This window comes from Amblyomma americanum, chromosome 3 (genome assembly GCF_052857255.1).
Source record: "Amblyomma americanum isolate KBUSLIRL-KWMA chromosome 3, ASM5285725v1, whole genome shotgun sequence".
In the NCBI taxonomy this organism is placed as follows: Eukaryota; Metazoa; Arthropoda; class Arachnida; order Ixodida; family Ixodidae; genus Amblyomma; species Amblyomma americanum.
In genome coordinates, this window is record NC_135499.1 from 18,910,700 (window position 1) to 18,937,647 (window position 26,948).

Consider the following 26,948-nt stretch of genomic DNA (forward strand, 5'->3'; position numbering starts at 1 on the left):
TAAGAAACGTTTGTCCAATAGTGGAAAAAGGGCGAAAAACGATTAATCCCAGGTGACATGCGGTATCGAGCTTGTAGCAAAGTTTGTACAATCTAGAAGAGTGCGGTGAGGGGCTAGTTGGTACGACATTATGGGAACAACGAATAACTGCGCAAAACATTACGGATTACGGCTTTTGTCTTTGTGGTTGGTGCGCATGCGCTTTGTAGATGAAGGAAGGAGGCGTTGGTGCAATAAAATAGCTATTAGTCTGCGCTTGTCTCGTGTGGTTCTTCTCTCGTGTCGCGTCCTTTTTGCGCAGTTATTCATTGTTCCCATAAAGCTCTCAGGGGGTTGTATATAAAATTCCCCTCTGCTGCGACAGATGGGAAAGATGTGGCGCTGCATTAACACGCTTCTAACAGAACAGGCAAATGCACATGGATGCAAATAAATCCACTAATCTATTTGACTAATGCAGACACTTCAGTTCTTGCGTTCGATCGTTGCATTACTGTGAGAGATTATGGAAGCATTTCACATGAAAAAAAAAAACAAGGTTGTGTGTCAGCAAGTCGTCTGTATTCCTGCATGGCATGGAGTCTCTATATCTTGAGACCACGTACCAACACGTGTGTTTGGTTGTTTGATTGGTTGATTGACCATGCTATCCTTATATTGTGTTTGTTCCTGTGATTAAAACTGCAGTTGAGAGTCAGCGCTTGTCCTGGTGTTCCCTTCTTTGTATTTCACGCTGTCTAATTTTATGAAATGCTTCTGAGAAAATAGCACAAAAGACGAGGACAGCAAGGAAAGAAAACAAAAGACCAAGCTGTCCTCGTCTTTTGCGCTATTTTCCCAGAAGTATGTATCACCAACTCGCCCGCCTCGCCATCGTGTTTATGAAATGTTTCACCAACTCGCCCGTTTGGCCATAGTGTCATACATGTGATTTTTGCATATGCCTAGCTTCCTCTTCACCGCTTTTAGGCTACATCTATTCTTTAGAGTATGCGTAATCTTATCCACATTAAACTGCTTTACGTAAGTTACCTAGCGCTTATTGACTAACTCTGATAGCTGTGTCAGTTCTATCCAGTCTGTAGGGTTGTTATACGCTTTCATGCTTTGGTTTTCTTAATCATATCTTTCGTCTCCTGAGAGCTTGCCGGTATCCTGTCAAACCATTCACAGCGTATACTTCTCCTGCGCCCTCCGTAATGACAGCTGTGGGCTTATCATTCATTGCTTCAACATTAGTCTTCGTCTTTGCCGTAATATCTGTATTGCAACGAAATCCTGAATCTTTCTACTTTCCCTCTTACGATAACTCGTCTACTGCACCACTAGTTTCTTCCGTTCCCTCTTCATATCGACTAACTGTACACCTGACCGTCCTGTTGTTACTACATCACACCTCCGTGAGGAGCTCCAAAGCCAGGGCCATGAAAATATGTTATCTGCCTAATCAGGCAAAGCGAACAGCATCGCCGAATTATGCGCGAGACATGGTGATCGGAAAGCGATGACCTCTCGACGAGCACCGCTTATCACCAGCATAGTCTGGAGAGAGGACAAAGATATATGGCTGCGTACACGAATAAACACTCATGCTCACACGAAGGTCTCAACTCGAGAACAGAGGCATCAGATGGCGCGACGGTGCAGTTTTACCAGTTTTTGCTGGCTATCACGTACATCGCCTTGTTTTGTTGCCGGTTGCACCCTTGAGCCCCAACTGTCTGGCGATCTGGAAGGCGGCAAGAGGTTGCCGCGGGTGCATAAGCGCCAGTGTCTACTCACTGAAATTGATAGGAGGCCCCCGTGCACAAACTCAGAAAACGTCCAACTAAAGATAACGGCACCATAATTCTACCACACGAACTTCATGCAACATAGATACAGCACACTAAACATCATTGACATATTGCACCAAGCTATCTTGAGAGTGCATTCGCGTGGACGCAGCCACTTTCACCGGGCTCCATGATCCGCACAGAGTCACCAGAAAACCACTCTGAAGCAAGGCTTGCGCAAGCAGACCCCGACCGTCAGGCGGAAGTATTTTCATAACCTCCGAGGCAAGCGTGGCAAGGCGAAAACGGGAGTTGTGCTTAAAACCACAGTCCGAAGCTGACACGGGCTAGCACAATGAGCGCTACTGTCCAGCAATCCGCATTCCATTTTAGTGCGCGCGTGAACTCCGCTTCTGCTGCGCTTGACCGCAAGCAGCTTCGGAGCGACCACCGCTGCTGCTGGAGGCGTTGCCGGCGCTCTCCATCACCTGGGGAGCACGTAGGCCGCCGTCGGCTCCAGCAGCGTCAGGGGTCACACCTGCCGTGACGACGGGCACAGGTGGCCCAGGGCGTCAGCGCCCGCGGCGCTGGCCAGCGGCCGACCGGGGCTCCACAGCGCCGCCTCGTCCAGCGGCACGTCCCCGCCCAGCTGGTGGTGGTGCGGGGGGAAGGCCCCGCTCGCCGGAGCCTCGGCACAAGGCTCGGCGTCCTCTTTGGAGCAGCCCACCACCTCGGTCATGAATGCGATGTACATGATGGCCAGCCGGAGCGTCTCGATACGAGACAGCCGCTTCTCGTACGCGAACGTTGGGACCTGCGGCCACAAGAGGCGGATTCAGCAAGACTCCCGGAATTTCGAAGAAGGTCTCTAAGGAAAGTAAAGTGAACTGAAGTTAATTAGGCGACCGATGTCGCAATGCTGATTTGAATGACCGTTGCTTCTTAAAGTTCTAGTTGGTATGCCATCCTTACGGTTCGGAAAGCGAGAACAATGCACAGGAACGCGTTCGGTTCGGTCATTGTAGGGAGAATCGATGTGTACTATCTGAAGGGCCGTAATTTTAAGCTTTTTTTAACGCGCAGGTGGTGGCTGAGACATGCTTTCATGCTTTCTTCGGTTCTTTTTTATTTTTTTGCTGTTTCTATTCTTTCTGTCTTTACAAGCAGGTTCCGGTCTAGAGCTGCTGCCCCTTTGTTGCGCCTGATGCCTTGGCATGTTTTCATATTCATATCTCTTCCGAAGAATGAAGTTTTAAGTAGCGCTTCGTCGTTTGCGTGCGTGCGTATGTTCGATCCTGTGCATTGTTAGCGATTTCCAAACCGTAAGGCTCCTTGACATAGATTACATTGAGACTAATAAAAGAAATGAGAAAAATGTGTCCCCGCCCAAGGTTCCTTAATAGGCCGCGCTCAAAGCTATGAGCGGACCGCTAGAGGCGGGCTTGCTAATTAGACTGCGAAGCGGACTCGGCCCCAGAAGCTATTTTCCGTTTTCTTCTAAGGCATTGGCACAACTTTTGTTTGTGTTTTGAAGGAACTGGTGTTTACAAAGCAAGAATAGCAGTCACAACTATTAAGAGACTGCTGCCATGTTCAACGAAGCAAAAGGCGTGGACACCTGACAAAACTTTAACCGTCGATCAAACGAGAATTCGTTTTCCTCGGCGTTTTCTCAAACTACGCACTATACGAAAAACAAACGACCTAGTGGAATGGAGAGAAAAAAACTACTTTAGTCCTCAAAAGCCGCCGTTAGTCCCGATGTTAGTCCCTGAATCGGCCTTTAATGTGTTATTAAAAAGCTGATAGAGAAATTTTATTCGCGCGCTTTGCCCTTGTTGACAGTGTTTCGAGCCTGGAATCACAGCTAGTTCTGTTAGTGAGTCTGTATCTGTTGTGAATAAAACTCGGTGTTTTACGTTGTATTCCTTCAAGTCGTCTTGAAATATTAGTTACAGACCGAGGGAACCAAACAGCGTTAGCATATTCTAGTACAGGTCAAACTAACGTTTTATAAGCTAAACGTTTCGTTGCTGCTGGCGCAAGGCAAGCGCACCGTTTAAGAAAAAACAGCCTCCGTAATGCAGCTGAAGCGATGTTGTCGATGTGTTTACCCCATCTAAGATCACTAGTTAATGCAACGCCTAAGTATTTGTGTCCGCTGCGGAAGACCAGTGGAGCACCATCGATTTTATACACAAAATTTATTGGTTGTTTTTCTAGCTACTGCAATCGCTACAGATTTCACATTGTTAATTGAGAATTGCCCGTCATGACACCAGTCCGAAAGTTTTTGCAATGATCTGCTAAGTCTGGTCCCACCAAAGACCTGCGTCTACGTAAAGTGTTGGATGACGGCGCTGGAGATAGTGGAGATGAGGGTATGTGAGGCCCTGATGTCGCCCGAGAATGTAGGAGCAGAGTCAGAAAACTCAGCTTCAAAAAATTACTAACAGCAGCAGCCACTTTCAGATTGGATGGATGGATGGAATATAGTGCCACAGACCACACGAAGAGCAGTTGTAGACGCAAAGGGGATCGTAGAGAGGCCCCGGTTTTAATCGCTTAGCCCAGAGCCAGCTCGAGCCCTCCTCTCGCGACCGCTACCGCTTCGTCTTCGTCACGGCTTAGCGCGCAGGTAGCTCGAGCCAGGTCCGTGACATCAGTGGAAATAGCACCCCCCCCCCTCCCTCGGAAAAAGAAAAGCATAGACCCGTTGAAAAGGTATGGACAAAGCAGAGATAGACGAAAATATAAACAATACGTAGAAAATTAAAGGGGATACCGCGGCATAGAGTGCATAAAGAGGAAAAGCACGTAGAAAATGGCAAAAAAAATTAAAACGGAGAATAAGAACGCAGTTTAAAGTGGAACGTCATTGCTCCCACGCGAAAACTACGGCTTAAGTCGCATTACATGCACAATGTCCGTCTGTGGTTGCCGACGTCCGAAAGCGTCCAGTTCCTCGAGGAACTGCATAATCCACGTTGCCATCACGGCGGAGCACTTTGTAGGGTCAGAAACAACGATGTAGAAAATTTTCTGACAAACCTTTTTGGCAGACAGGGGTCCACATCCACACGCGGTCATCTGGGTTGTAGGTAATAATAATAATAATATTAATTCGTTTTGAGGGAAAGGAAATGGCGCAGTATTTGTCTCATATATCGTTGGACACCCGAGCGCGCCGCAAGGAAAAGGGATAAAGGAGGTAGTGAAAGAAGAAAGGAAGAAAGAGGTGGTTTAGTGGAGGGCTTCGGAATAATTTCGACTACCTGGAGATCTTTAACGTGCGCTGACATCGCACAGCACACGGGCGCCTTATGGCGCGCTCACGCTTGGACATTCGGCGGCGAGAGCGAGCGGAATCCGCTGCCGCGGCAAAGATTCCGCCGATATACCCAGCGGAAATGCCGATCGGCCCAGGACCGAATTCTGCCGCCGGAAAAAAATCCGCCGAATCTCGTCAGCCAATAGGAAGGCTAGTACCCGCGGCGACAAACATGGCGGCGCCCTTCGATGCAGGACGCCTCGCTTCGGACTGAATTAGTCGCTGTTACTGCCATTTTCAGCGCTTTCACTGTCCATAAAAGAGCCAGCGGTCTATCGCTTGTCCTATCTCGCCCATAAGAAAACGTTTGAGCAATAAATTTGCTTTAATTTTTATTTCGGGTTACAATTCTTTCCCGTTTAGGCTTAAGAGGGCCGAAGGAGTGTACGATGGGGGGCTAGTTGGTAATCCATGAACTAAGAACGAAAACCACGCAAAGGACGATACACAGGGAAGAAGTAGACAGGACGAGCGCGGACTTGCAACTGTTTATTGAAAGGCCCTTTTACCCTATGACTCCTGTCACTCTAAGCTTATTAAGAGAGGAATTGCTTCATCCTGCTTGAGGTCATCATTACTGAAGTCCTGTTTTCACAAGGTTTCACTCAGCTTTTCCGCTCAAGTCGCACGCCTAAGTTGTGCTGGGTTTCCCTCGTCGCTTCTGCAGGCCGCTGCCGGGTCTCTGTTGAGAACCGTCATCCCAATTTCTAGTGCTCGAGAATCTGGCATTCGTGAGAGGCGGAAATTTGAAGTACTGCCCTATATACATAAGACCTCGCATGGCCTGAAGAGGGTAGCAGGAAAATTCGGTGTGGAAATCTTCTTTTCGGCGCCTTGTAAGCTGTCCCGTTTGTGCGCGCTAACTAACAATGAAACGAGAACAAAAGCAGGCTGTGGTGTAAACCACAAAATCAAGTTTGTGTCCTGTCGAATGGGAGTAGTGTATGAAATCCCGCTTAGTTGCGGCTCAGTTTACGTGGGACAAACGGGACGCTGCATTAATAAGCGCCTACAAGAACACAAAAATTCGTTGGGCTCTCACAGCGGCATGCATTTGCCCAAACACTGTCTTTCTTGTGACAATAAATGCACGCCACTCTTTGAGCGTACAAAGATAATCGGAAGGGCCAAAGACCAGAAAACGCGTGAGGTCATCGAAGCCTGGCAGATTGATAGATATGGGCCCGAGAAGTGTGTAAGCGAGGCTTCGGTCTATCTGTACAAGAAGGAGCTGAAGTTCTTGAACTCGATAAGATAGAGTTTGCTTGTTGCGCATGCGTAGGGTTGGTGATGGAAGGAAGATGTGTTTCAATAAACAGTTGCAAGAGGGCCGTCGGTTTGTTGACAATGGTTCCTCTCCTAACCACCAGATGGCGCCACTAGACATATAAAAAGTGAGAATGTTAGAAATGGCGTAACGTCCGACAAAATAGCTGCATTTAGCGTAAGCAAGCATGCATACGGTTTTGGTACGTAGACAGCATCGATTAACCTCTTGCCGCATCTGTGTACGCCGTGAGCAGACGACACACAGACGATGAGCGGTGACGCGGTGGCCGGGAAGTGTGAACGAGACAGCATTTCGGCGGCCGCGGATTCCGCTCCCTCTCGCCGCCGAATGTCGAAGTGTGAACGCGCCATTAGCGTTTTCCCTCTATAAAAACGCAGCCGCCGCGGTCCGGTTCGAACCCGGCAACTCCGAATCAGTAGCCAAGCAGCTTAAGTTGTAACGTCGGGAGGCCGTGTCTTGTTGAGATCTGATGTGCAAGCGAGTAAGGTGGCGAGCTTGCTCGGCTTGTTCGACGAAGGAACTCGCGTCTGGTGTCAGGTCATCATCCACGCCTGGGAGCATGGCGTCCACCATCATCCGCAATTCTGTTCCGTAGACTAGACGGAAGGGTGTAATATGGGTTGTTTCATGAATCACTGTATTGTACGCGAATGTAACGTAAGTAAGTATGTGGTCCCACGTTTTTGCTCCACAACCAAAAGCATCAAAATCATGTCGGCCAGTGTTTTATTCAGACGTTGTGTGAGGCAATTTCTATCGTGTGGTATGCTGTCGTAGTACGATGGCTGGTGTGACTCAGCTCTAAGATGTCATGAACAAGCTGAGCTGTGTATTCCTTGCCTCTATCTGCAATAACGACGGACGGAGCGCCGTGTCGTAGCACAATTGCCCGCATAAATAAGAGCGCAACTTCAAACGCCTTGAGAGAGAGCCTGTGTCTCGCCGTAACGCGTCAGATAATCTGTCGCAGCAGCTATCCATCTGCTTCCTCCCAACGACATAGGAAATGATCCGATGAGGTCCATGCCGACTTGTTCAAATGGTGTGTTAGGAGGCTTGATAGACTGTAACATGCCACGCGGTTTCAGTGGCGGCGTCTTCCCACGCTGGCACTCGCGGCAGGTCCGAACGTATCGCTTCACACACGAGGCAAACTTGGGCTAGTAGTAATTATGCCACACTCTAGCAAATGTGCGCGTGAATTCAAGGTGCCCGGAGGCAGGCTCGTCGTGGCAGGTGAGGACGATCTCGTTTCGGAGGGTGGCTGGCATTGCCAGGAGGTAACTCTTACCTCTAGAGGCGGAGTTTTTCTTATAAAACCCGCCACCTCGAAGAACGAGGGGTGGCAGCTCACGAGCCACGTGTGAGGGTATTGATGGATGCTGACCTTCCAGATGCTCTATGGGCAGCTTCAACTCTTCGTCCGCAAGTTGTTCTGCGATGATGTCGAACGATGTGACTGCGCCAAGAAACGCGCCGTCTTCTGAGTTATCATGGTAAGGTTGCACGGGCGCACGTGACAGGCTGTCAGCGTCGGTGTGCCTGCGGCAAGACTTGTGAACGATGGTGAAGTCAAATTCCTGTAGACGTAAGGCCCAACGCGCTAGCCTTCCATATATGGGCCCTTCAAGTTTTGTCAACCAGCACAACGAGCGGCGGTCAGTAATAACATGGAACTGCCTGCTGTTTAGATAGGGGCGGAACTTTCTGGTGGCCCATACTACATCCAAACATTTTTTTTCGGTTGTAGAAAAGTTGAATTCAGCGCGTGAAAGTGCGCGGCTAGCATAAGCGATCACGTTTTCGACACCGTTCGGGCGCTGAGCGGCAACCGCTCCAAGGCCGACATTGATGGCGTCCGTGTGAATTTCGGTGGCGGCATCATAGTGGAAATGAGTCAGCACTGGCGGTGGCTGTAGCCGACGTCGTAGGTCGTCAAAAGCAGTTTGCTGCTCATTGCCCCACAAAACTGGCTCATCGCGTCAAACGCGTCAGAGGACTGGCCAGCTTAGCAATGTTTATGATGAAACACCGGTAGTACGAACAAAGGCCAAGAAACCATCGGGCGGCTTTTTTATTAGTGGCGACCGGAAAGTCCGCAACGGCAGAAATTTTCTCTGCCTCTGGCCGGATTCCCTCGGCGCTGACGACGTGCCTGAGAAATTTCAGTTAAATAAAACCGAAATGGCACTTTTGAGGCTCCAGAGAAAGATAAGCTGATCGGACGCCTTCTAACACTACTCTGAGCCGTTGTAGATGTTCTCAAAAGGTTGTTGAGAAAATGATCACATATTTCAGGTAACCAGACTTGTTTGCCATTTAAGGCCGGTGAGCGTGGGATCCATCATTCTCTGGAACGTTGCCGGAGCCCAGAAGAGCCCGAAGGGGGGCACACGACATTCATAGAGGCCGTCCGGATTGAAAAGGGCAGTTTTCTCTGTCTCTCTCGTCAACTTCTGTTTGCTAATATCCACTGCGCATATCTACCGAATAAAAGCAATTTGCTTGGCGCATTCTGTCGAGAGAGTCATCTATAGGAGAGTTGAGTTTCCCCTCTTCAGACTGTGCCAGTTGCAATCCCTTTCCGGTGGCGATGAGAGGAAACACCTTCTTGATGATGAAATCGATGTTTCTTGATGACCCTGTGATTCTGACTCGCAAATATTCACGTTACTTGGGGAAAGGAGAATGTTAACTATTTATTTACGACATAAATAAAGAAAGGAGTAACAAGCAATTAGAGAACTATTTACATGGCTAAATCGTTATCAGACGAATTCAGCCCTCGTTCAGTCCAGAGCGTTTACTTTTAAACCCTCTGTCCCCTCCCTTAGCGGGGCAGCAACCAATAAGATTACAAGAGACTCACCTCACCAGTCAGTGTTTAGGGAAAGGAAAATAAGGTTTCCGCCAAAAAATCACACATTGGGGAAAGAGTACTGATTAAACATTTGGGAAAGGAGAGGTTGCAATCAAATACACAAACAGCACAAACGCGACCACCATTTTCGCACAGCCGTTACTGCTTTCCTAACATTGTCATCTGTTTTCTCTTTCGCACACGCGAAAAATATATGCCGAAGAAACGATCACTCAAGTTGTTTGAAGACAAAAAAAGGAGAAGAAAGTCGTTAAGGAAAGAATGCACTTCATGGTCACTCGGCTCCTATCCTGCCGTATCTCCTTCATTCCCGAAGCCTCGGCAACCCCTTGACGCCGCACACATGTCGACAGCTTTATCTGGTTAGGGTTCTTCAAGGCGGGTTATGCCTGTGACGGCGCGGAGAAAACAAGGACATCCGCTGCAAGCAGGGGAGGCAGGGATCGGACGGGTCCCTATGTTGTCGACGCATTAACACAATACAATCAGTTCTGACCGACCCCACTGGTGCGGGCTTCCTCGCGAACACGAGAGCGACTAGTTCGCGGAAAGGTCAGCAAACTTCACAAGGAGGAGAGCGGACAAACATCTTTTTTTGTGTGTGTGACGCTGTTAAGTTTCCTGTGGTCTACCCAGAAGCCAGGCGTGCCATTTTTCTTTTTTACGAGAACCACATGTGACGACCACGCAGTATTCGATGGCTGGATTATGCCGTCATTCAGCATCTGCTTCACTAGTGCTTGGATGCTCTCCCGCTCTCTGTGAGAGACGCGATAAGGCTGCTGGTGCACTTGGCGTGCACCATCATGCGTGTTTTCTACAGATGCGGAACACTCAGCCACCTCTTGGACATGGTCAACGTGGGCTATCGCTGTGCCACGAAATAAATGGCGATGATGGCTACTAAAATTGGTCACGAGTACCTCAGTGCAACCGTCACAAAGAAAGGCGAGCCCTCTTGCTAGGCAAACACCGAGTGTGAGGAAAAGAGACAACACGTTGTCCGCGATGCTGATCGCCCGTGGAGGCACTGTTAAAGTATCCTCGGAAATACGCAGTGCGGTTCTGTAATTCTCGGAGACGGGATTGGAGGTAGCGAATTTTGTTGAAAGTGTAACAAGCCGATTCAGAAGGTCTATAATTGCACCATTTTCTCGAGAAAGTCCAGACCGAGAATGATGTCTCGTGAGCATTCAGGCAGAATGAGGAACGTTGCCACGAATGTGCATCCGCGCACCGTAACTCTGGTAGTAAACGTACCGAGCGGCGTAACCACGTGGCCACCAGCCGTACGTATCAGTGCCCCTGCCCATGGTATCACAGCATTCTTCAGCATCTTAGCAATCCTACCGCTAAGTATCGAGTAGTACTCACCCTTATCCACTAGTGCGCTAACTTCGAGTCAATCAGCACTGGTATGTCGAGGGAGATCCTGGCCTTACTCTTACCAGACGCAGTCGTCGGCGTCATCGGTATCGTGGTGGTCGATCAGGGAAGGGTCAATCGGCGCATCGGTGGAAGCTCTGCGGCAATACGGCGTTCGGTGGCCTCGCCTCCAAAGGTCGCCTGTTTTAGTTTTCCCTGGGCGGGCTCGAGGACCCACGCTGTGCACCAGGTGCTTAACCGGACTGATGAGGCGAGGAATGGCAGGGTGAAGGCGATCGTTACTGTCGACGCGGAGCAGGTGGTGAACTACACCGGCGGGTTACGTATTCCTCAATCTCCGGCGGCTGTTCGCCAATCCTCTGCAGGAAAGGCTCGCAACCCCACAGGCCGATATGGGCACTGCCGGCAGATGTGACCGGCCTCGCCGCAGTGGTAACACAGGAAACTTCGGACTGGCGCATGGCAAAGATCGGTCTTCCTCGGCACCTGACGTTGAGCCTGCCAGTAGAAAACCGGCCTTTCGGCGCGCACTGCGACTACCGAAGCGATATACGGCAGCCCACAGGGCAGAGGCACAGGACGGCGCAGCACGTCCGCATACGTCGCTGACGGCCAAGGAGTGTCTGTGGTCTATAGTTGAGCGACGCGTGGTCTGAGCGCCTGTTGAACTTCTTCCAGAATGGCGTTAGCCAGAGAGTCCACAGGAAATGTCCCCCCTGGAGTTACTGCTGCTGCTCACGGACCACAGAAGACACGAGGTCCCGAAAGGAGCTTGCAGTGGGCCCCGACTCAGCATCCAGGGGTACAGAGTCGAGACAGAGTTTAGCTGCCGGTCTTAGTAATTGTACCGCTGCTGAAGTGCCCTCTCATTGGCAACAACCTCGGAGAGAAACTCGGCAACTCTTTTGGGCGGGCTTCGCACGAGACCGCAGAACCACTGTTCTTTCGCGCCTCTGATCAGCTGCCTCAGCTTGTTTTCCTGAGCTCGGTTGCAGAAGCGAGTCACATCTTCCACGTACATCGCTACGTTCTCATTAGGTAGCTGAATGCGAGTGGTCAATGCACGATCGGCCCGTCCACGGCGGTCGCTGCCAGTGTAGGTCTCCAACAGCCGGCGACGAAAGTTCTACCACGTCGGAAGATTCATCTCGCGGTTCTCGTACCGGATCCGAGCGGCATCTTCTATGCTGAAGTAGACGTTCCATATCTTGGCACTGTCGTCCCGGTCATGGAAACGCGCGACGCGCTCGAACTGACCAAACCAGTCTTGGGCGTCCTCCGAGCACCAGCCGAGAAAGGCGTTGGGGATCCGGAGATTCCCCAGGCTCACAAAACAGGCAAGAATGCATGGGCGCTGTCTGACCTTGCTGCCGGGTGCACAGCCATGGGTGCGCACTCTTGAATCAAAATTGCCCTTTGGGCGAGTTGGTTGGACATGATTCGAAATGACCAGCGCGGAAACAGACAGGGACACGAGAAGAAAAACAGTGATGACAGGACAGGCGCTGACTAACAACTCTTTATTTTCGAGGAAAACCCAGCACAATATATGCCAAAAAACGACGTTACCATCAGGGGGCCAAAGATTACAACATAATCTACAGTCATCAAGGGGCGGCCAACATATGTATGAACCAGAAGGAAACACCACCAAAAAAATGAAAAAGGGGGTGAAACTTTATGAATTGAACATATCAAGAAGCACTTTAACCAGCAAAAAACCAAGGAAAACACACGTGCCAAACAACATCGCGGCCAAAGGGCGGTGTCAAGAACACTTTAACAGCAACAACGAGCGAGCCTAAAAGGGCCAAAGCAAGCGAAGCAAAAACAGAGTGAGAAATCTAAAATCAGATAAAACGTCATACAACCCTACGGATGCCACAAACATCTAAAAACAAACGAATACAACCTAAAATGGAGCAAAAAAAAAACATGTCAACGCCAAGAAGGTAAGAGGTAAAAACAGTCTACATGTAAAACACAATTTGGACGATTACCATTTATGAGCCGCACCAAAAACCTGAGAAGAATGCGCACCGGCTAACATGAGAAAACTTCATGAACAAACGGGAAGTGAAAGGCGAACATGCAAAATCAGGAATCTTTAGGCATGGCCAAGGAAACGCATTTTTTTCTCGTGCAGTGAAATTGAGGGCGTCCTTACGCACCTGTCCCCTGCCTTAGCAATAAAGTAGGCGTCAATGACCTCCCTTAATGTTTTGTTTTTTGATGTTGCTAAGAACCTTGTATCCTCTAATATAGGTTTACACTTGTGGCGAGGCTGGTTGCAGTGCTCTGCTAGATTACCTCCAGACCCTCTATCTACGTTGAGGAAGTGCTCCCTGGCCCTGACATTAATGCATCTTTCCGTCTGGCCTATGTACAGACTACCGCACGTTAGGGGTATCTGATAGGCAGCCCTAGTCCGGCATTGTGTGTACCGTTGCCCGTGTCTCGTAGTGCAGGTCGCCTGTCTTGCCTTGTTGTTCAAGACACATATCTTCGAAAGCTTGCACGGTTCGGAAAAGACGACCTGGACGTTGTATCGTCCTGCTATCTTTCTAACGTTGTGGGACATCTTGTGAAGGTACGGTATGATTGCAACACGTGTCTTCTCTCGCTCCTTCCTAACTTGCCTCCCATCCTTTAAGTTTTTAAGCATAGCCTTGCATATATTAGCTACTAATGAAGGTGTGTACCCGGCAGAGTAGAGGCGCTGTGCCTGGTTCTCAAAGCTTGATTTTGCCATATGCACACAGCTCTTGGATAACGCTGCCTGAAGTGTGCTTGTTACTATCATTATTTTTACTAGCTTAGAGCGCGCGCTGTCAAATGGTAGCAAACTCTTTCTAGACGTTACGTTTTAATACCAGCAAACATGGTCGTCCTTAAAAAGAAGCAAGACGTCTAAAAACTGGATGCTCTTATTCGCAGGCAATTCAATGGTGAAATTAAGACCATAGACAAGGCATTGAACCATTCGGAGATACCATTAGCTGCCTCCGGCAAATGGTCAATGGCAGCTGTGTCAATGACTTCTCCCGACAAGCTCTTCAAATTGGCCCTTAGGTAATGTGCCACATGCTCCTGCCACGCACCTTTTTCTGAGACTATTGATCTAAGCGGGGATTCCGGTTTGTGCGTCTTTCCTGTGAAAAATATTTCCAGACACCCGGTTTTTGCACTGCTTCAAAAGCGCGAGTGCGGCCGATCTCTTCCTAGAAGCACGAAACTGTACAGGCTTAAAATTCTTGTTGATGGCAGCCATTGCCTTTTCATTGAAAGTATCTCGCGGCATTCTAACAAAGCCCCCTTCCTTGTTCGACTGCAAAACGGTGAAATTCTTGCGTTCTAGGCAGCTCAATACTTTAGCTAACCGAGGGGCTGCCTTCTGCTCTTGACTCACATTGCGGATGAGGCAATCCACATCATCCCCGATGAGCCGTTCCTTGTCTCTGTCACGGGAACGGTCAGCAACGTCTCTAACCATTGCCAGCATCTGAGGTCGGCTGTTGGTAGGTTCGTAGGCAAACCTCGGTCCTTTTTGCAGGATGGCCTGGACGTCACTTGGCACAGAAGCACCTTAGAGCATCGTGACAGGGTTTTGCCAAGCTTTCTTCACTGTAGTTCTTGCCTGGAGGCGCAGGCGGGCGCGTTGCCACAAAAACTCGGTGGTTTGGGTAGCCAACTTCATGAAGTCCTGGAAACTTTTGTGCTCTATGCACCCAGGTGCTTCTTGATGGATGACGCATCTGAGGCAGTCGTGAGAAAGTCGTACTTGTCGCCAGTATTTGGACTTCAAGATCTTTCCCACACGACGGGCGTGGCCCCAGGACGGCTCCAGGGTGCCGAAGAGGGCCTGAATCTCGAGCGGAACTATCCTCTTCTTCAAACGGAAGGAAACCACCCTCGCTCTCTTGACGGCGGAGTCCTAATTCCGGAGAAAGGCCGTGGGGCTTGCGGCTGACACGATGAACGGGGGTTCCCACAAGAGGCACCGGACTTGTGCTTCCGCTCTGCGAGGAAGGATGGAGCATCAGCCGAGAATACGCATCGGCCATGCGCTTACTACTGTTTTTCGCCCAGGTTAGTGACCGGTTTCCCGCTGAATGGTATTGTGGTTCCAATCGATGCATTATTGCGGTGTCGTGCCCCGACGACTTGCATTGTGTTATGAAAAAGTGTGTTGCTAAGTTGAAGTAGGGTCATGGTCTGTTATGTCAAGTTTTACTCTTAATATGCGGTGGTGTTGAGAGCAACCCCGGTCCCGGTATTGATACACACAAGATGAATTTGGATACTGAAGCCATTGATGGCATTTACGCTGCAATAGAACGAATAGAACTTCGCCACTCGCAGTTGCTTCAGGAACTGCATATGCCGAACAGCAGCAGGACGCTACAAGTACGTCCTTAAAATGTTTACTGGGCAGGATCGCTACACTAGAGAACGACATGCATTCCTCACGGCTGGCCGCAAAGGCTGGTGATTCAAACGCATCATCCTGAGTTGACACCTTGACCAGGTACGTTGCCCATCTTAAGGCCTGTTTTGAAGATGTTTCCAATAGGCGCCGAAGGAATAATTTGCTTATTCTAGGTCTAAGTGACTGCGCAAAAGAGAGTTGGTGTGAATCTGAAAAAAATGTGCCCGAATTCTTCTCGTCTCATCTTACCAAAATGTTAGACCTGAAAGCTTCTAAAAGGCTTATCGAATAGGTCGCTTTGTTGAAGGGAAACACCGACCGACTGTCGTTATATTTTGTAGTTACAAAATCAAAGACAATATATTATCGTGCGGCCCTAAGCAAGAAGACTTATTTTGCCATACGCGAAGACTTCACGCCCGCAGTCAGAAAGGCACGCTTCAGGCTCAAAATATGCACGTGACCTGGCTTTTCCTTCCAAGTTGCGATTTGATAAGCTCCTTTGCAACAAAAAGTGTTTTGTCTATGATTTTGAACACGGCCGAGTCATCTAGCTTCGAGAATGACAAAAAGGGAGGCAACTGCCCGATCCGCTGCTCGTGCCCGCTTTCATTCCATGCCCTTGGCGTCATCAAATTTTGAATTGATAACTCTCGTCGTGACCTGCAGGAGTATCAAAAATAAAACTGACGAATTTGCTACTCTTGTTTCCTCTGTAAAACTTCATGTTATAATTGGCACTGAATCGTAGCTGGATAATTCCGTTCTCAGCTTTGAAGTATTTCCCAGCGATTATGACGCGTGCCGTAGCGATCTGCACTTTCATGTTGAAGGGTCTTTTTACTTGTTGACCAGTGTTTCAGCTCTTCATTAATAACAGCACCCATAGTTGGTAGCGAGCCAGTATGGTGCAACCTTCGCCAAAACAATGGAAAGAATTTGGCTCTTTGCTCAGTCTGCCGTCCTCCCTCCACTACCAACCCTGACGATTTCAGATCGCTGTCTGAATTTCTACACAGCTTAAAAAATTACTTTCTTTTTGGTAGGGACCTCAACATGCCTGATTTCAAGTGGGTAGACTACAAACCTTTTCGTACGAACCATTCTTCATTGTCTTCATCCTTTTCTGAATTAACTACTACTAATGACCTATATCAGTACGTCACTGAGCCTACAAGGGAAACTGAGTACTCATCTTCCGTGTTAGATTTACTGTTCTGCAACCGGCCTTCAGTAGTGCATGACACTGTGATCATACCAGGAATAAGCGACCACAGTTGTGTTGCCGCTAATGTTCGGCCTTTTCCATATTTAATTCCTTGAGGTCGACATGAAAGGGTTTCTTTTTTTAATAAGGGCGACTATACATCAATGAAGAACGAACTTGCCTATTTCCTTCCTGAATTTATTATTCTTAGCCAGAATTTAGATTGTATTTAGATTGTAGTTCCCTTTGGGGAGTTTTTAAGAAAAAGCTGGAGTGCCTAATTGATCAGTATATACCGTCTGAAAGTATAGATCACGCGGCAGACCAGACGGCTTATGAGGAAAAAACATCGCCTTCTAGAATCATACAAAAAAAATCGGTGACCTGCAGTATTGCAGTCGATTAGTGCTCTTGGCAGTGCACTAAAATCTGAACTTAAAGCTCTTAAGGATAGCTTTTTAAATGACTTGCTAATTTTAAAATAACAAACAGAATGACGAAGTATTTAACGCCGCAGAGAACTAAACTCCGTTTCAAGCTCGAGAATAAGGTGTATGTGTGCGCTTGTCAAGCTATTTCAAGGCCAAGCAAGCGAAAAAAGTATTCTTGCGGACATTACCGGTGGAGCGAGAACTCGACTCCTGCTATAGACGCCTGTTCCATTAAACAGAATACACAGCATTTAAGTTGGGTTCGACGAAGTTCGAAAGGAGGGAGATCTCATCTGACTTTTCAAAAACCTTCTTGCTGAAGTATATCCAGTAATGTTCCGCGTTCTCCAGAGTAAAGTGCTGTGGAGAAAACAGGGAGCGCTTAGCAAGGTTTGTCACGTGAAAAAGCCGCTTCGCGCCGTGATCGCATCGTTCTGAACTTGTTGCACTAAATATCGGACATGATGCGTCGGCCAAGGAGTTGAAAACTGTAGGCGATGAGTACCTCTCTAATCTCGTACTTTCTCGGTTTCGTTTAATTAGCCTACGTTGTCGCCAGCTGTAACAGCGATGCCAGCAGCTCGGAGCGGAGAAGGAAGCCGATGCAGCAGTGGCGTCACGGAGGGGTGAGCGGTGGGTGCAGAGCTCAAGAGAGTGCAGCTGCACAAGAGAAGGGGGACGAAGGGCAAACAGTAGCTTTCTTAATTGTGAATGAGCACAGTGTTTCAATTCCGAAACTCGCAGCATTCTCTGACTAGTTATCTGCGAGCGCAATTTAAGCCGAAATACCTTGTCTAAGGAGACACCTCAAAGCGGCACGCATCGACCAGCATGAGGCGAAGCATTGACCACCCTGGCACTTCTTCACATTCATCCCTCAGTTGGATTTTTTCATCTTGCACGACCGTTTCACTAGAAACTGAAACATTTATTCAATCATTCATACTTTATTTTCCAGAAAAACTGGGCCGCCTCCAGGGCTAAAAGCAAAGCAAGCAGCTTGACGGGTACCAGAAGGCTGTTACAAGGCAGTGCTGCCAAGGGCAAAAATACATACAGGGATTTTCAGCACTACATACCATATAGTCAATAAATTAATATCAAGAAACACAATAAAAGGCAATGCCCTTTGGTAGATAAAGAAAATAAAATTCATCATACTTCACAGTTGGACGTGAAGAAGACGAGGGATTGGCTAAGTATTGGGCGGCTGGTCCTGTTTTCCATTGCCCCCTGTGGCTTTGACCATTTTTTTTTCTTGTGAGCATAACGCACGCGGTGAGTTTGTAAATCTGAGGTAATGTCTACGCAGTCTCCTGACCAGGGGAGCTCCCCCTGGTCGGCTTTCCTACCGCCTCATGAGATGCCTCTGGAAGGTTTTCAGCGCTCCGGCGTCCGCAGCATTTCTTGTGGCGCTGGGCGAAAGGATGGTGGTGCTATCAATATTAACAATCCAGGGCCTGTTCGAGCTGCTCTTCAGGCGGCCACTTTCTTTTATGAGGCAATCACTGAGGTAAGGCAGTTTGGACGTGGTGGGATTCTGTGCCGTTCCCCAGACCTGTCGTGCGTAGAGGATCTTCTAAACTGCTCTTCTTTTGAATCTCTTTCGGTAAACAGCTTCATTTCGTCTCATCTGGCCTGCAAAAAAGATTTGGTTCGCAGTGTGGACCCTTGCTTGTCTCCAGTTGAGACCCTCGACCTTCTCTCTGCAGCGGGTGTTTCGGTGTATCGCTGTAGTCGGGGGGTTAACAGCGGGTGGCAACGGAAACGGTTATTGCCACTTTTGCAGGTACTGCCTGCCCCTCAGAAATGAAAGCATGGCCTCTAATCTTCCGTGTAGACCCCCTTCCGTCTAAGCCACTGCAGTCTAGCAACTGCTGGCGATATGGCCATCGTGCTCGTGGCTGCAAGTCCACCTTGCGCTGTTACAAATGCGGCAATGACCATCCATAAAATTTATGCTCTGATCAAAACGAGAAGTGTTCCCTTTGTGGTGGATCTCCCAATGCAAAGTCCATGGATTGTCCTTCTCGGGGTCATGAATTGCAAATTCTAGACATAGCCGACACCATACGCTGTTAGCGGCGCCAGGCAATGTAAGAAATTAAAGAGAGAGCTCACAGCTATGCAGCTGTATCAGCCCGTTCAGGAGACACTAGATTCGTCTGCCTGTCAGGTAATAGTGGCGGCTGTGGAAGCCTCTAGGGCTAAGATGGTTGACAGGATAGTGTTCACTGTCACAGAGTGCATATCTAATCCTCTGGCAACGCATATTACCGAGGCTATGCAAATTGGAATGACTTCTGCCATGTCAGCCATGCCTTCGGCAATGACCGAACAATCCTTGCCTGAGCAGTCTCTGCCCAGGAACAAGTTACTGCTGTTTCTCCACTTCCTCGGTCTACTAATTAAGATCATGCTCAAATTATTCATGATGCAGAGATGGTGGATTCGGACACGCGAATCCTCAAACGCAGTGGATCCCCCATGCCTAACCCTTCTTCTCCACATCATCTGCCGAAATCAAAGAAGCAGCATATTGGCTCTAAGAAAAAAGAAACTATTTTAGGGCATGCAGTTGCTGCTGCCCAGATTTCTCAACCATAGCGGTGTTAAGAGTGCTTCAGTGGAACTGTCGGTCACTTATTTCGGCTTCAACAGACTTACTGTGCCTTATATCTCAACATAATCCAGACATAATTATTTAACAAGAAACTTAGCTTACATCTGAAAAACACTTCCATTTGCAAAATTATTCTTCCTTTCGATAAGGTCGACAGTCAAGAGGAGGAAGCTTACTCATACTAGATTCTTCTAAATTTTCAGTCCTCTACTATAGACTGTTAGTTATTGGCTTTAGATTTTGAAACTCCAGGGCACTATCCCATTTGATTAGTAAATGTTTATTTTCCTTGCGGTGGGCAGGATACCAGCTGCTAGATTTGCTTCTTTATTGTCAGAAGTCAGTTCTCTCGGCCGGCGACTTTAATCCTCATCATATGTCGTGGGGCTTTAAGACGGATTTCTGTGGTAAGCGCCATTGGGATTGGGTTACTGATAACGTTTCGTGTATGAATTCGAGTTTAGCCATATTTCTCCACGCACAAATTCGATCTGTGTTATATTTAACTTTCATCAGCCCTTGTGTTCCTGTACTTAATTGGTGGACTGTGGATTGTGGAAAATCTAGCGATCACATAGCAATTGTTTTTTATGTTAATTGCCGCTTAACTCCAGCGTGCTCTAAGTTGAGGTTATATAAACCATGACGAGTTTCAGTCCACTCTGCGCTACACTCTTGCTTCAGCGGTTAATTCTGCTGAACAACATAGAGCAAAAGGCGTATGTTTGGCTATTGAGGAATGCCCAAAGGAGTCCGAATTTTTGGTACGCACATCATTGTGGAATGCAGATTGTTCGCGGGATTACATACGCAGAAAGGCTGCATGGAGGCAGCTCCTACATAATCAATGCACGACAAAGTGACATGATTATAAGTTCATTGCGGCTGCTTTTAAACGCACAACCTCACAAGCGAAAGAAAATATGAATCCGAGCATTTCGATTTCCTATCAAAATCAGGAAATCGTCGCGCACTTTTAGGATTCTTAAGATCGCGGAAAAAGATTCCGGTTTAAGAAAAATCACCCTCATGTGTTTTGAACCCGTAAGAAGCAATAGAAAGAGTTAGACAATTGCCAAAGGATTAGAGCAGCGTTTCTCATCTGTACTTACTTTGCGCTCTCCGTTTGTGGCGTCAGTGGACCAGAATCAGCATGTCCCCCGTTACCATTCCCGAGCTTTCCCGATAGTGTGTATGTTACGAACTGCTGCTCCTGGCCCTGATATGGTAACATCAAAAATGTTAAGGATCCGCTATGAGGAGTCCGCTACCTCCTTATTGCAGCTGGTTAAGGTTTCAATCAAACATGCATGCATTCCTCTTCAGGGGAAAATCGCCAGTGATCCCTTTACCTAAAAACAATGGTGGTGGCTATTCTCTGGATAATATTAGACCCATTTCATTGACATCAAACGTGTGTAAGTTAATGAAAGGGTCATAATCCTACGTGTTTCGGAGTTTGTGGACCGCAATAATATTCTTAGTTCCTGTCCAATTGGTTTCCGTCAAAAATGTTCTATATGGAATGCACACACCGATCTTGAGAGTCGTATTCTTCTGGCGCGGCACCAAAAAATGCATGCTGCGTTGGTGACATTAGATGTAGCCAAAACTTATGACAGCATAGAACACTACATATTATTGGAAAGATTGCATACTCTGCAGTTTCCTAATTACTTGCGTGGATATCTGCGTTCCTCGAAAACAGTTTTTTTATACTAAATGGTGTCAATTCTGAAGGATATAAACAATCCAGTGGTGTTTCACAAGGGGCAGTCCTGTCACCTGTGCTCTTTAATATTCTAATGAGCTCTATTCCAAGCCATCAACACATTTGCACGTACGTCTATGCGGACGACATTGCATTTTTCACAGCTGCAGCTGACATTAAAACTCTCTATGTGCGCCTGCAGTCCTACCTGAATTTGATTTGAAAGTTGGTTGTGTGATTTACATCTCACCTTAAATGTAAACAAGTGCGCTGTACTTATTTTTCAAATAAAAAATCCTGTTCAGCTGTCTCTCACTTACTGCCGACAAAATATTCCTCAAGTTAAGTCTTTAAAATATCTTGGTGTCATTTATGATGACAGCCTCACATGGCGCTCTCACATTGACCCTGTTGCCGCGAAAGGGGCTCCTGCTGTGGGCATGTTGCGTATATTAAGTAATCCCCGGTCTGGAATGCCGAGAGATGCACCTTTGCTGATTGATGTTTTGATGTCCGACCAATTTTAGAGTTTGGATCTCTGCTCTTTTCTCGTACGGCTGCGTACAAAATTCGCCCGCTCGTTCTTTTGGAGCGGGAAGCGGTTCGGTTGTGCATTGGCCTCCCCAAATTTGTGGCCAATAACGCTCTTGATCTTGAAGCCCGCATTCCTTCTTTATTATCTAGATTGCAATTCCGAACTGTTCAGACGTACCTGAGGATATATGAATCAGATTTTGTTGTCAGCCGACTTCCTTTTGTGGAGTCCACTGGCCTAGATTTCATAACTCGCATGTAGTTATGGTCAAAATTTCCTTCATCTTTTAAATGCTCTTTTGCGTAATATCTTTCCGACAAAAAACAGTGCGTCCTCTATAGAAATTGTCTATGATGAAATTTTCCCGAAAAAGGCTAAGCATTTACCACCCCGCATTTTAAATGGATTATTAGAAGACCATTTAGAAAGCATACCTAATAGCTTAACGACATATACTGACGCCTCCCAATGTGATGAAAAGGCAGGGGCGGGAATATATTGCCCGCTTCTAGATTGCACTTTTTCTGTGCGGCTTCCCGACTACACCCCAATTTCCCAAGCGCAGTTCCTGGCGGTGGTGCTTGCATTTCAGTGGCTGTCATTACAGACTCTCTTTGTGTTCGTCCCTTGCTTCGGCTGTGGATTCGCCAATCTTAAACACCTTCAATTCATTACTCCCTCCGCATTTCAGCACTGTTCACATGATATGGGTACAGGTCATAAAGGTGTGACAGCCAATGAAGTTGCGGACTGCCTGGCAAAGGCGTCCCTCAATGGCCCCGTGCTACCTAGTGTTCCGGCTACAGCGTACATCACTGCGGCGAGGTTTCGAAGACAGAATTTGTTAATAATGACAACCGGATCTCTTTTAAGATCTAATGATTACCTGCACCTGAGGCACTCGTGCAGCAGGCAATCATGCCATTCACGACAGCTTGAGGTATCTCTGCCCAGCTCCGCTGCGGGATCATACCCTTAAATTTTTATTTGCACAGGTCTGGGTTGGCGCTTAATCCCGTCTGCATATTCTGTGGTGAGCACTAAACCATAGACCATTTCTTGTTGTTTTGTCGCCGGTACACCATGATGAAAAGACGGTTTTTAGAGAACCCAATACAACAGCTTGGCCTTTCTTTGAGAAGCCCAGTCATATTGTCGTTTGGAGCCACCATACTTGGAAACGGCCACAAGTCTGTTTTTACCGCCGTTAAAATTTTTTTAAAGGAATCAAATCGGCTGCTTCGGTAATTTTCGTTTTTTCTTTCAATAATATTTTTATTTTACAATTATCTTCATTATTTAACCACTCGGCTATAAACATCAGTCTCTATCTCCTGCGTGCGTTATGCATTTCCCGTTTCATTTCGCTGTTCCTTGTTGTTTACTTCTTCCTCAGCATTCATTTCCTTTTCATCCAGGAAATATTTATCTGAAAAACCCTCTGTGCCTCCCACTTCTTGGCCAATCCCCATATGTGGGCATGTGCTATTGTGTGAGGGTAACCACAACAAGAACAACAACAACATGCACCACAGTAATACAAGAAACGAATATTCAACAGACAGAGGAATATAGTACCACACTTTCAATACTTGTAAAAAAAATAAACAGCATGGTTCATAATTTCACAAAGTACAGACGGAATTGCTTTGCGGTTATGGTTGTTTGTGTCTTTGTACATATTAAGCGTTAATGGCAGGTTATGTGCTAGTAATTGGTGTTTGTAATTTGCACGAAAATGTGGGATATCCCAAACATCTAGACATCTTGTATGCATATTAGAAGTACGATGTGCTAGAGCGGCTAGAGATAACAATTCTTTGATCTCGGTAGAAGAAAAGTAGGCTGCTTGCAATAATCTATTTGTGTATAAGTTATCTACTATTATGATATTTAAGGAATAGAATGCATACTTTGTAGTGGACAATGGTTCGATATTTGCAATGTCTAGCTTTTACTGGGAGCAGCCTACAGCGCCACGATGCGATGCCTGCTACGGATGAAAGATTTTTCCTAATGTAGTTAGTGTGGATATCGTAACTTAAATTCAAGGAAAACTATACACCAAGGATTCTATGGTCACTAACGACGTCTATAATCTAGAATTCAAAAATAATAGGGCGGCTTATTGTAAATGTGTAGAAGGGCGAGTTGCCGGGTTAGTTGGTACTTTTGCATTATGGTGGAACCGCGTAAGGAACGAAAACACAGCGCCCGTGTGTTCCTTTCATTGTTTGTTCCTATGTTTCGTCCCTTGCGCTGTTCCGCCATCACGTAACAGCGTCACGGCTCTGTAAGGAGTGCAACACCTTCGCGAACCGAGGCAAAAGGGGTGGAGTTTGACGCCCAGCGTTAGCCAGTTATCTTCACCGTAGCAAATGAGGATAGAGCCACGATGTCAGTCAACAAAAACAACAAACATATTTTCAGCAATATGCACAGGCGAATCAAAATCAAGCCTTTAGACGGATTTAAGGAGAACAAAATGGAAAGTTACTACAGAGTGCTCTACAAATATTTACACTATAGGCGTACATTCATAGGTAGCCTAAATGTCATACTAGCGATTACAACTATTAAGTCAAATATACACTCTATCGGGTCACTTTCGAACTGCACACAGGAATTACAATTACAGACGACAAGTACGGGATGAAGTGGGAAACGGGCACACAGTTGTACGGAGAGCGCAGCGGCAGTCCACTAGCTCACAAAGACGATGCGGGAAGAGCGGCTCTCGAAGGCGTTGGTCCTTTCGGAGTCCTCGGACGGTCTCGGGGGGCTGTGCGGCGGCGGCGGCGGCACGGGGTTCCGGAGTGCTCAGTGGCGAGGAGCGCACTGAAGCTGGGGGACTGAGCCGGCTTCTTTTAAAGCCATCGGTCGCCAACGGCCAAAGCACTCGTGGACACTGGTTCACGCACAGAGCTGGAGCCAAAAAAAGGAAATACCAAGAAGCGCACCAAATAGTCTCTACAAAGAGGAAAGATCACGTACGCTCCGCAGTTTCGACACAGCATGGTCGCCATGTTAAAGTTAGAAAAAGTAAGATACATCCAAAAGAAGAGGCACATACACCAAGAACTTGTGTCCTGCAAAGGAACACGTTGTAGACGAGAAACTTTTTTTCTAATATACAAAAGAAGCTCAAGGCTTCGGGCCTGTGAGCGGTGACATTGAGTTTGGACAACGCAAAACATAGACAAAACAAGCAACACGTATACCCCCGCTCGCGAACAGCAAGGAGTTAGCCTAGCTGGATGGAAACTAACAGGTGTAGACACCGTGCACGTGCCGTGTTCTCGCATTGCCCATCCCATGCAGCGACATACAGGCTATGCGGACATACTATATCATACAACACGTGAAACCTACATATGTTTACTTACTCAATAAATCATACATGTATAAATGCTGCCAATTTTGTGACAAATAGCATGTTGGAAAACGCGCGTAAAGACGAAGACGGAACGAAGCGCTTGTCCTTGTTCTTTCTTCGTTCCATCTTCATCTTAACGCGCGTTTTCCACCATGCACCTAAAAAATCTTGCCCAACTTTCTGCTCTAATTATTGTAATAGGTTTATTGCGAGCACGGGATATGATGGCTCTTGTCTTGTTAGGATCTATCTTAAAGGCAATATGTTGGGACCATGTGGAAAGCTTTTCCAGGATTTCATTGCACTTTATAAGTCTGTCGCTATTTGTCCCAGGGACGAGTCAGCATATATGATGAATTGTATAGATGTATCTATGTTAACAATGTCTTTTATGTACGTGTTAAAGAACAGCGGCCCTAAATTGCTTCCTTGCTGGACGCCATGTGTAATAGGTAGGCGAGAAGACATATTTCACAGGATATCTCCGCCTAGAGTGTCAAGAGAGGGTCGGGGGCTGTAATTTTCAACCTACCAAGACTACTCCACATCTAAAATGGAAACGTTTAGGTTTTAATGCATTGCAATATTTTTCGTTAAAAGAAATTTCGCAAAAAGTACCGAATTTAAAGAGATCAGCAGTTGTGCCTCCCTCGCGGCGAAATATATATATATATATATATATATATATATATATATATATATATATATATATATATATATATATATATATATATATATATATATATATTTTTCTATGTACAATCTATAGGAGTAAAAAGCAGTAATTACTCATTGGCATCCTTTTAAGCGCAGCCGTACTCCTACGAAAGCTGTACAGCTTGCACAGAAACTTCGTAATCACAGAAGAGTTCATCCCTTCCCGAGTTCAAATCCGTGACCACTTCTTCACCGGAGCAGTCGCTTTGCCAACTGCGCTAACCGGGACGGCTAGCATATGGTTATCGTCAAGAAACTATTGCCCGCGTAATTTTTTTGGTTTACGAAAGAAAAAGTGATCATCGGCGCCGAGGTCTGAACAGTAGGGTTAATGTTCAAGCTCCATGAAGCCGCGTTCCCAAACAGTTTGTGTCTGCCGGAGTTGTACAGTGGAGCACTGTCATGTATAGACTTGCTCTAACGCATTTTCCGTCAACTTCACGGGGCATTTAACTTTGATTTCTCCCGCAATGTCTTCGTCATTGTCATCGCCTTCTGTGGCATGATTTTTACTAAAAAAAACGCCTCCTGTGTTCTAAAATGTTGTTGCCGGAATGTTTCCAGCTGAAATTTGCGCACAAAATTTTTTAGAGTTGAAAACCTTAATTGCACGAAGCGATCGAAATCCTTTGATTTCTGTCTAGCCCACACTGAACCACGCTTGCCATCCCGTCACTTCCAGCGCTTTAATCGGACTGAAGTGCTAGTGTGTGCATGTCCACATGTGTTCTAGCATGCTGGAGTAAACGCCTTGCTCGACGTCCTGAAGGAGTTTGTTTTCCAGTAATCAATAATGTTGCCCTGTCATTCTTGAAGTTTAATTTAGCCGCCTTCCGCAATCTCTCTGAACGCTCCTGAATGGTTGCTTTTTTGATCTTGCTTATTCATAAATTCAGTTGTTTTCTGTATGTTCGACGGGGCCTTAAGCCATTCGCCACTTCAGTTGCTGTTGATCATTCCTGCGTGATGTGCACTAGTTTTCTCATGCTGGGAAGGTGTTTGCATCTGTTCATTGCTCGTTTCTTTCTAGGTACCTCTCAGATATCAATTCCGGTGTTCTATATATATTGAAGTAGGCCTTGGCCGGTTGCCATTTTTACTCTTCCTAGCTTTTCCTACTGATATCGCTGTAAAACTTTTAAATTCTCATAAAATATTTGCAGCGGTTCTTCAAAATACTGTCGTGTTTATTTTTTAGTTGTTGCGCCTTTGTGAAAAACGCAAAATTTCAGCCGTTTTGTTTTTCTAGTCCTGA

The 26,948-nt window shown here is 47.0% G+C and overlaps 1 protein-coding gene across 1 annotated transcript in view; it reads right to left on the reverse strand.

Annotated features, from left to right (window-relative positions):
* Positions 1 to 867: 867 nt before the first annotated feature.
* LOC144122875 (uncharacterized) overlaps positions 868 to 26,948 on the reverse strand; it is a 96,266-nt gene continuing 70,185 nt past the window's right edge. The window contains exon 2 of the mRNA XM_077655849.1: positions 868 to 2,589. Within this exon, the coding sequence (XP_077511975.1) occupies positions 2,308 to 2,589 (282 nt within the window). The 3' untranslated portion in view covers positions 868 to 2,307. The remainder of the gene's footprint in view (positions 2,590 to 26,948) is intronic.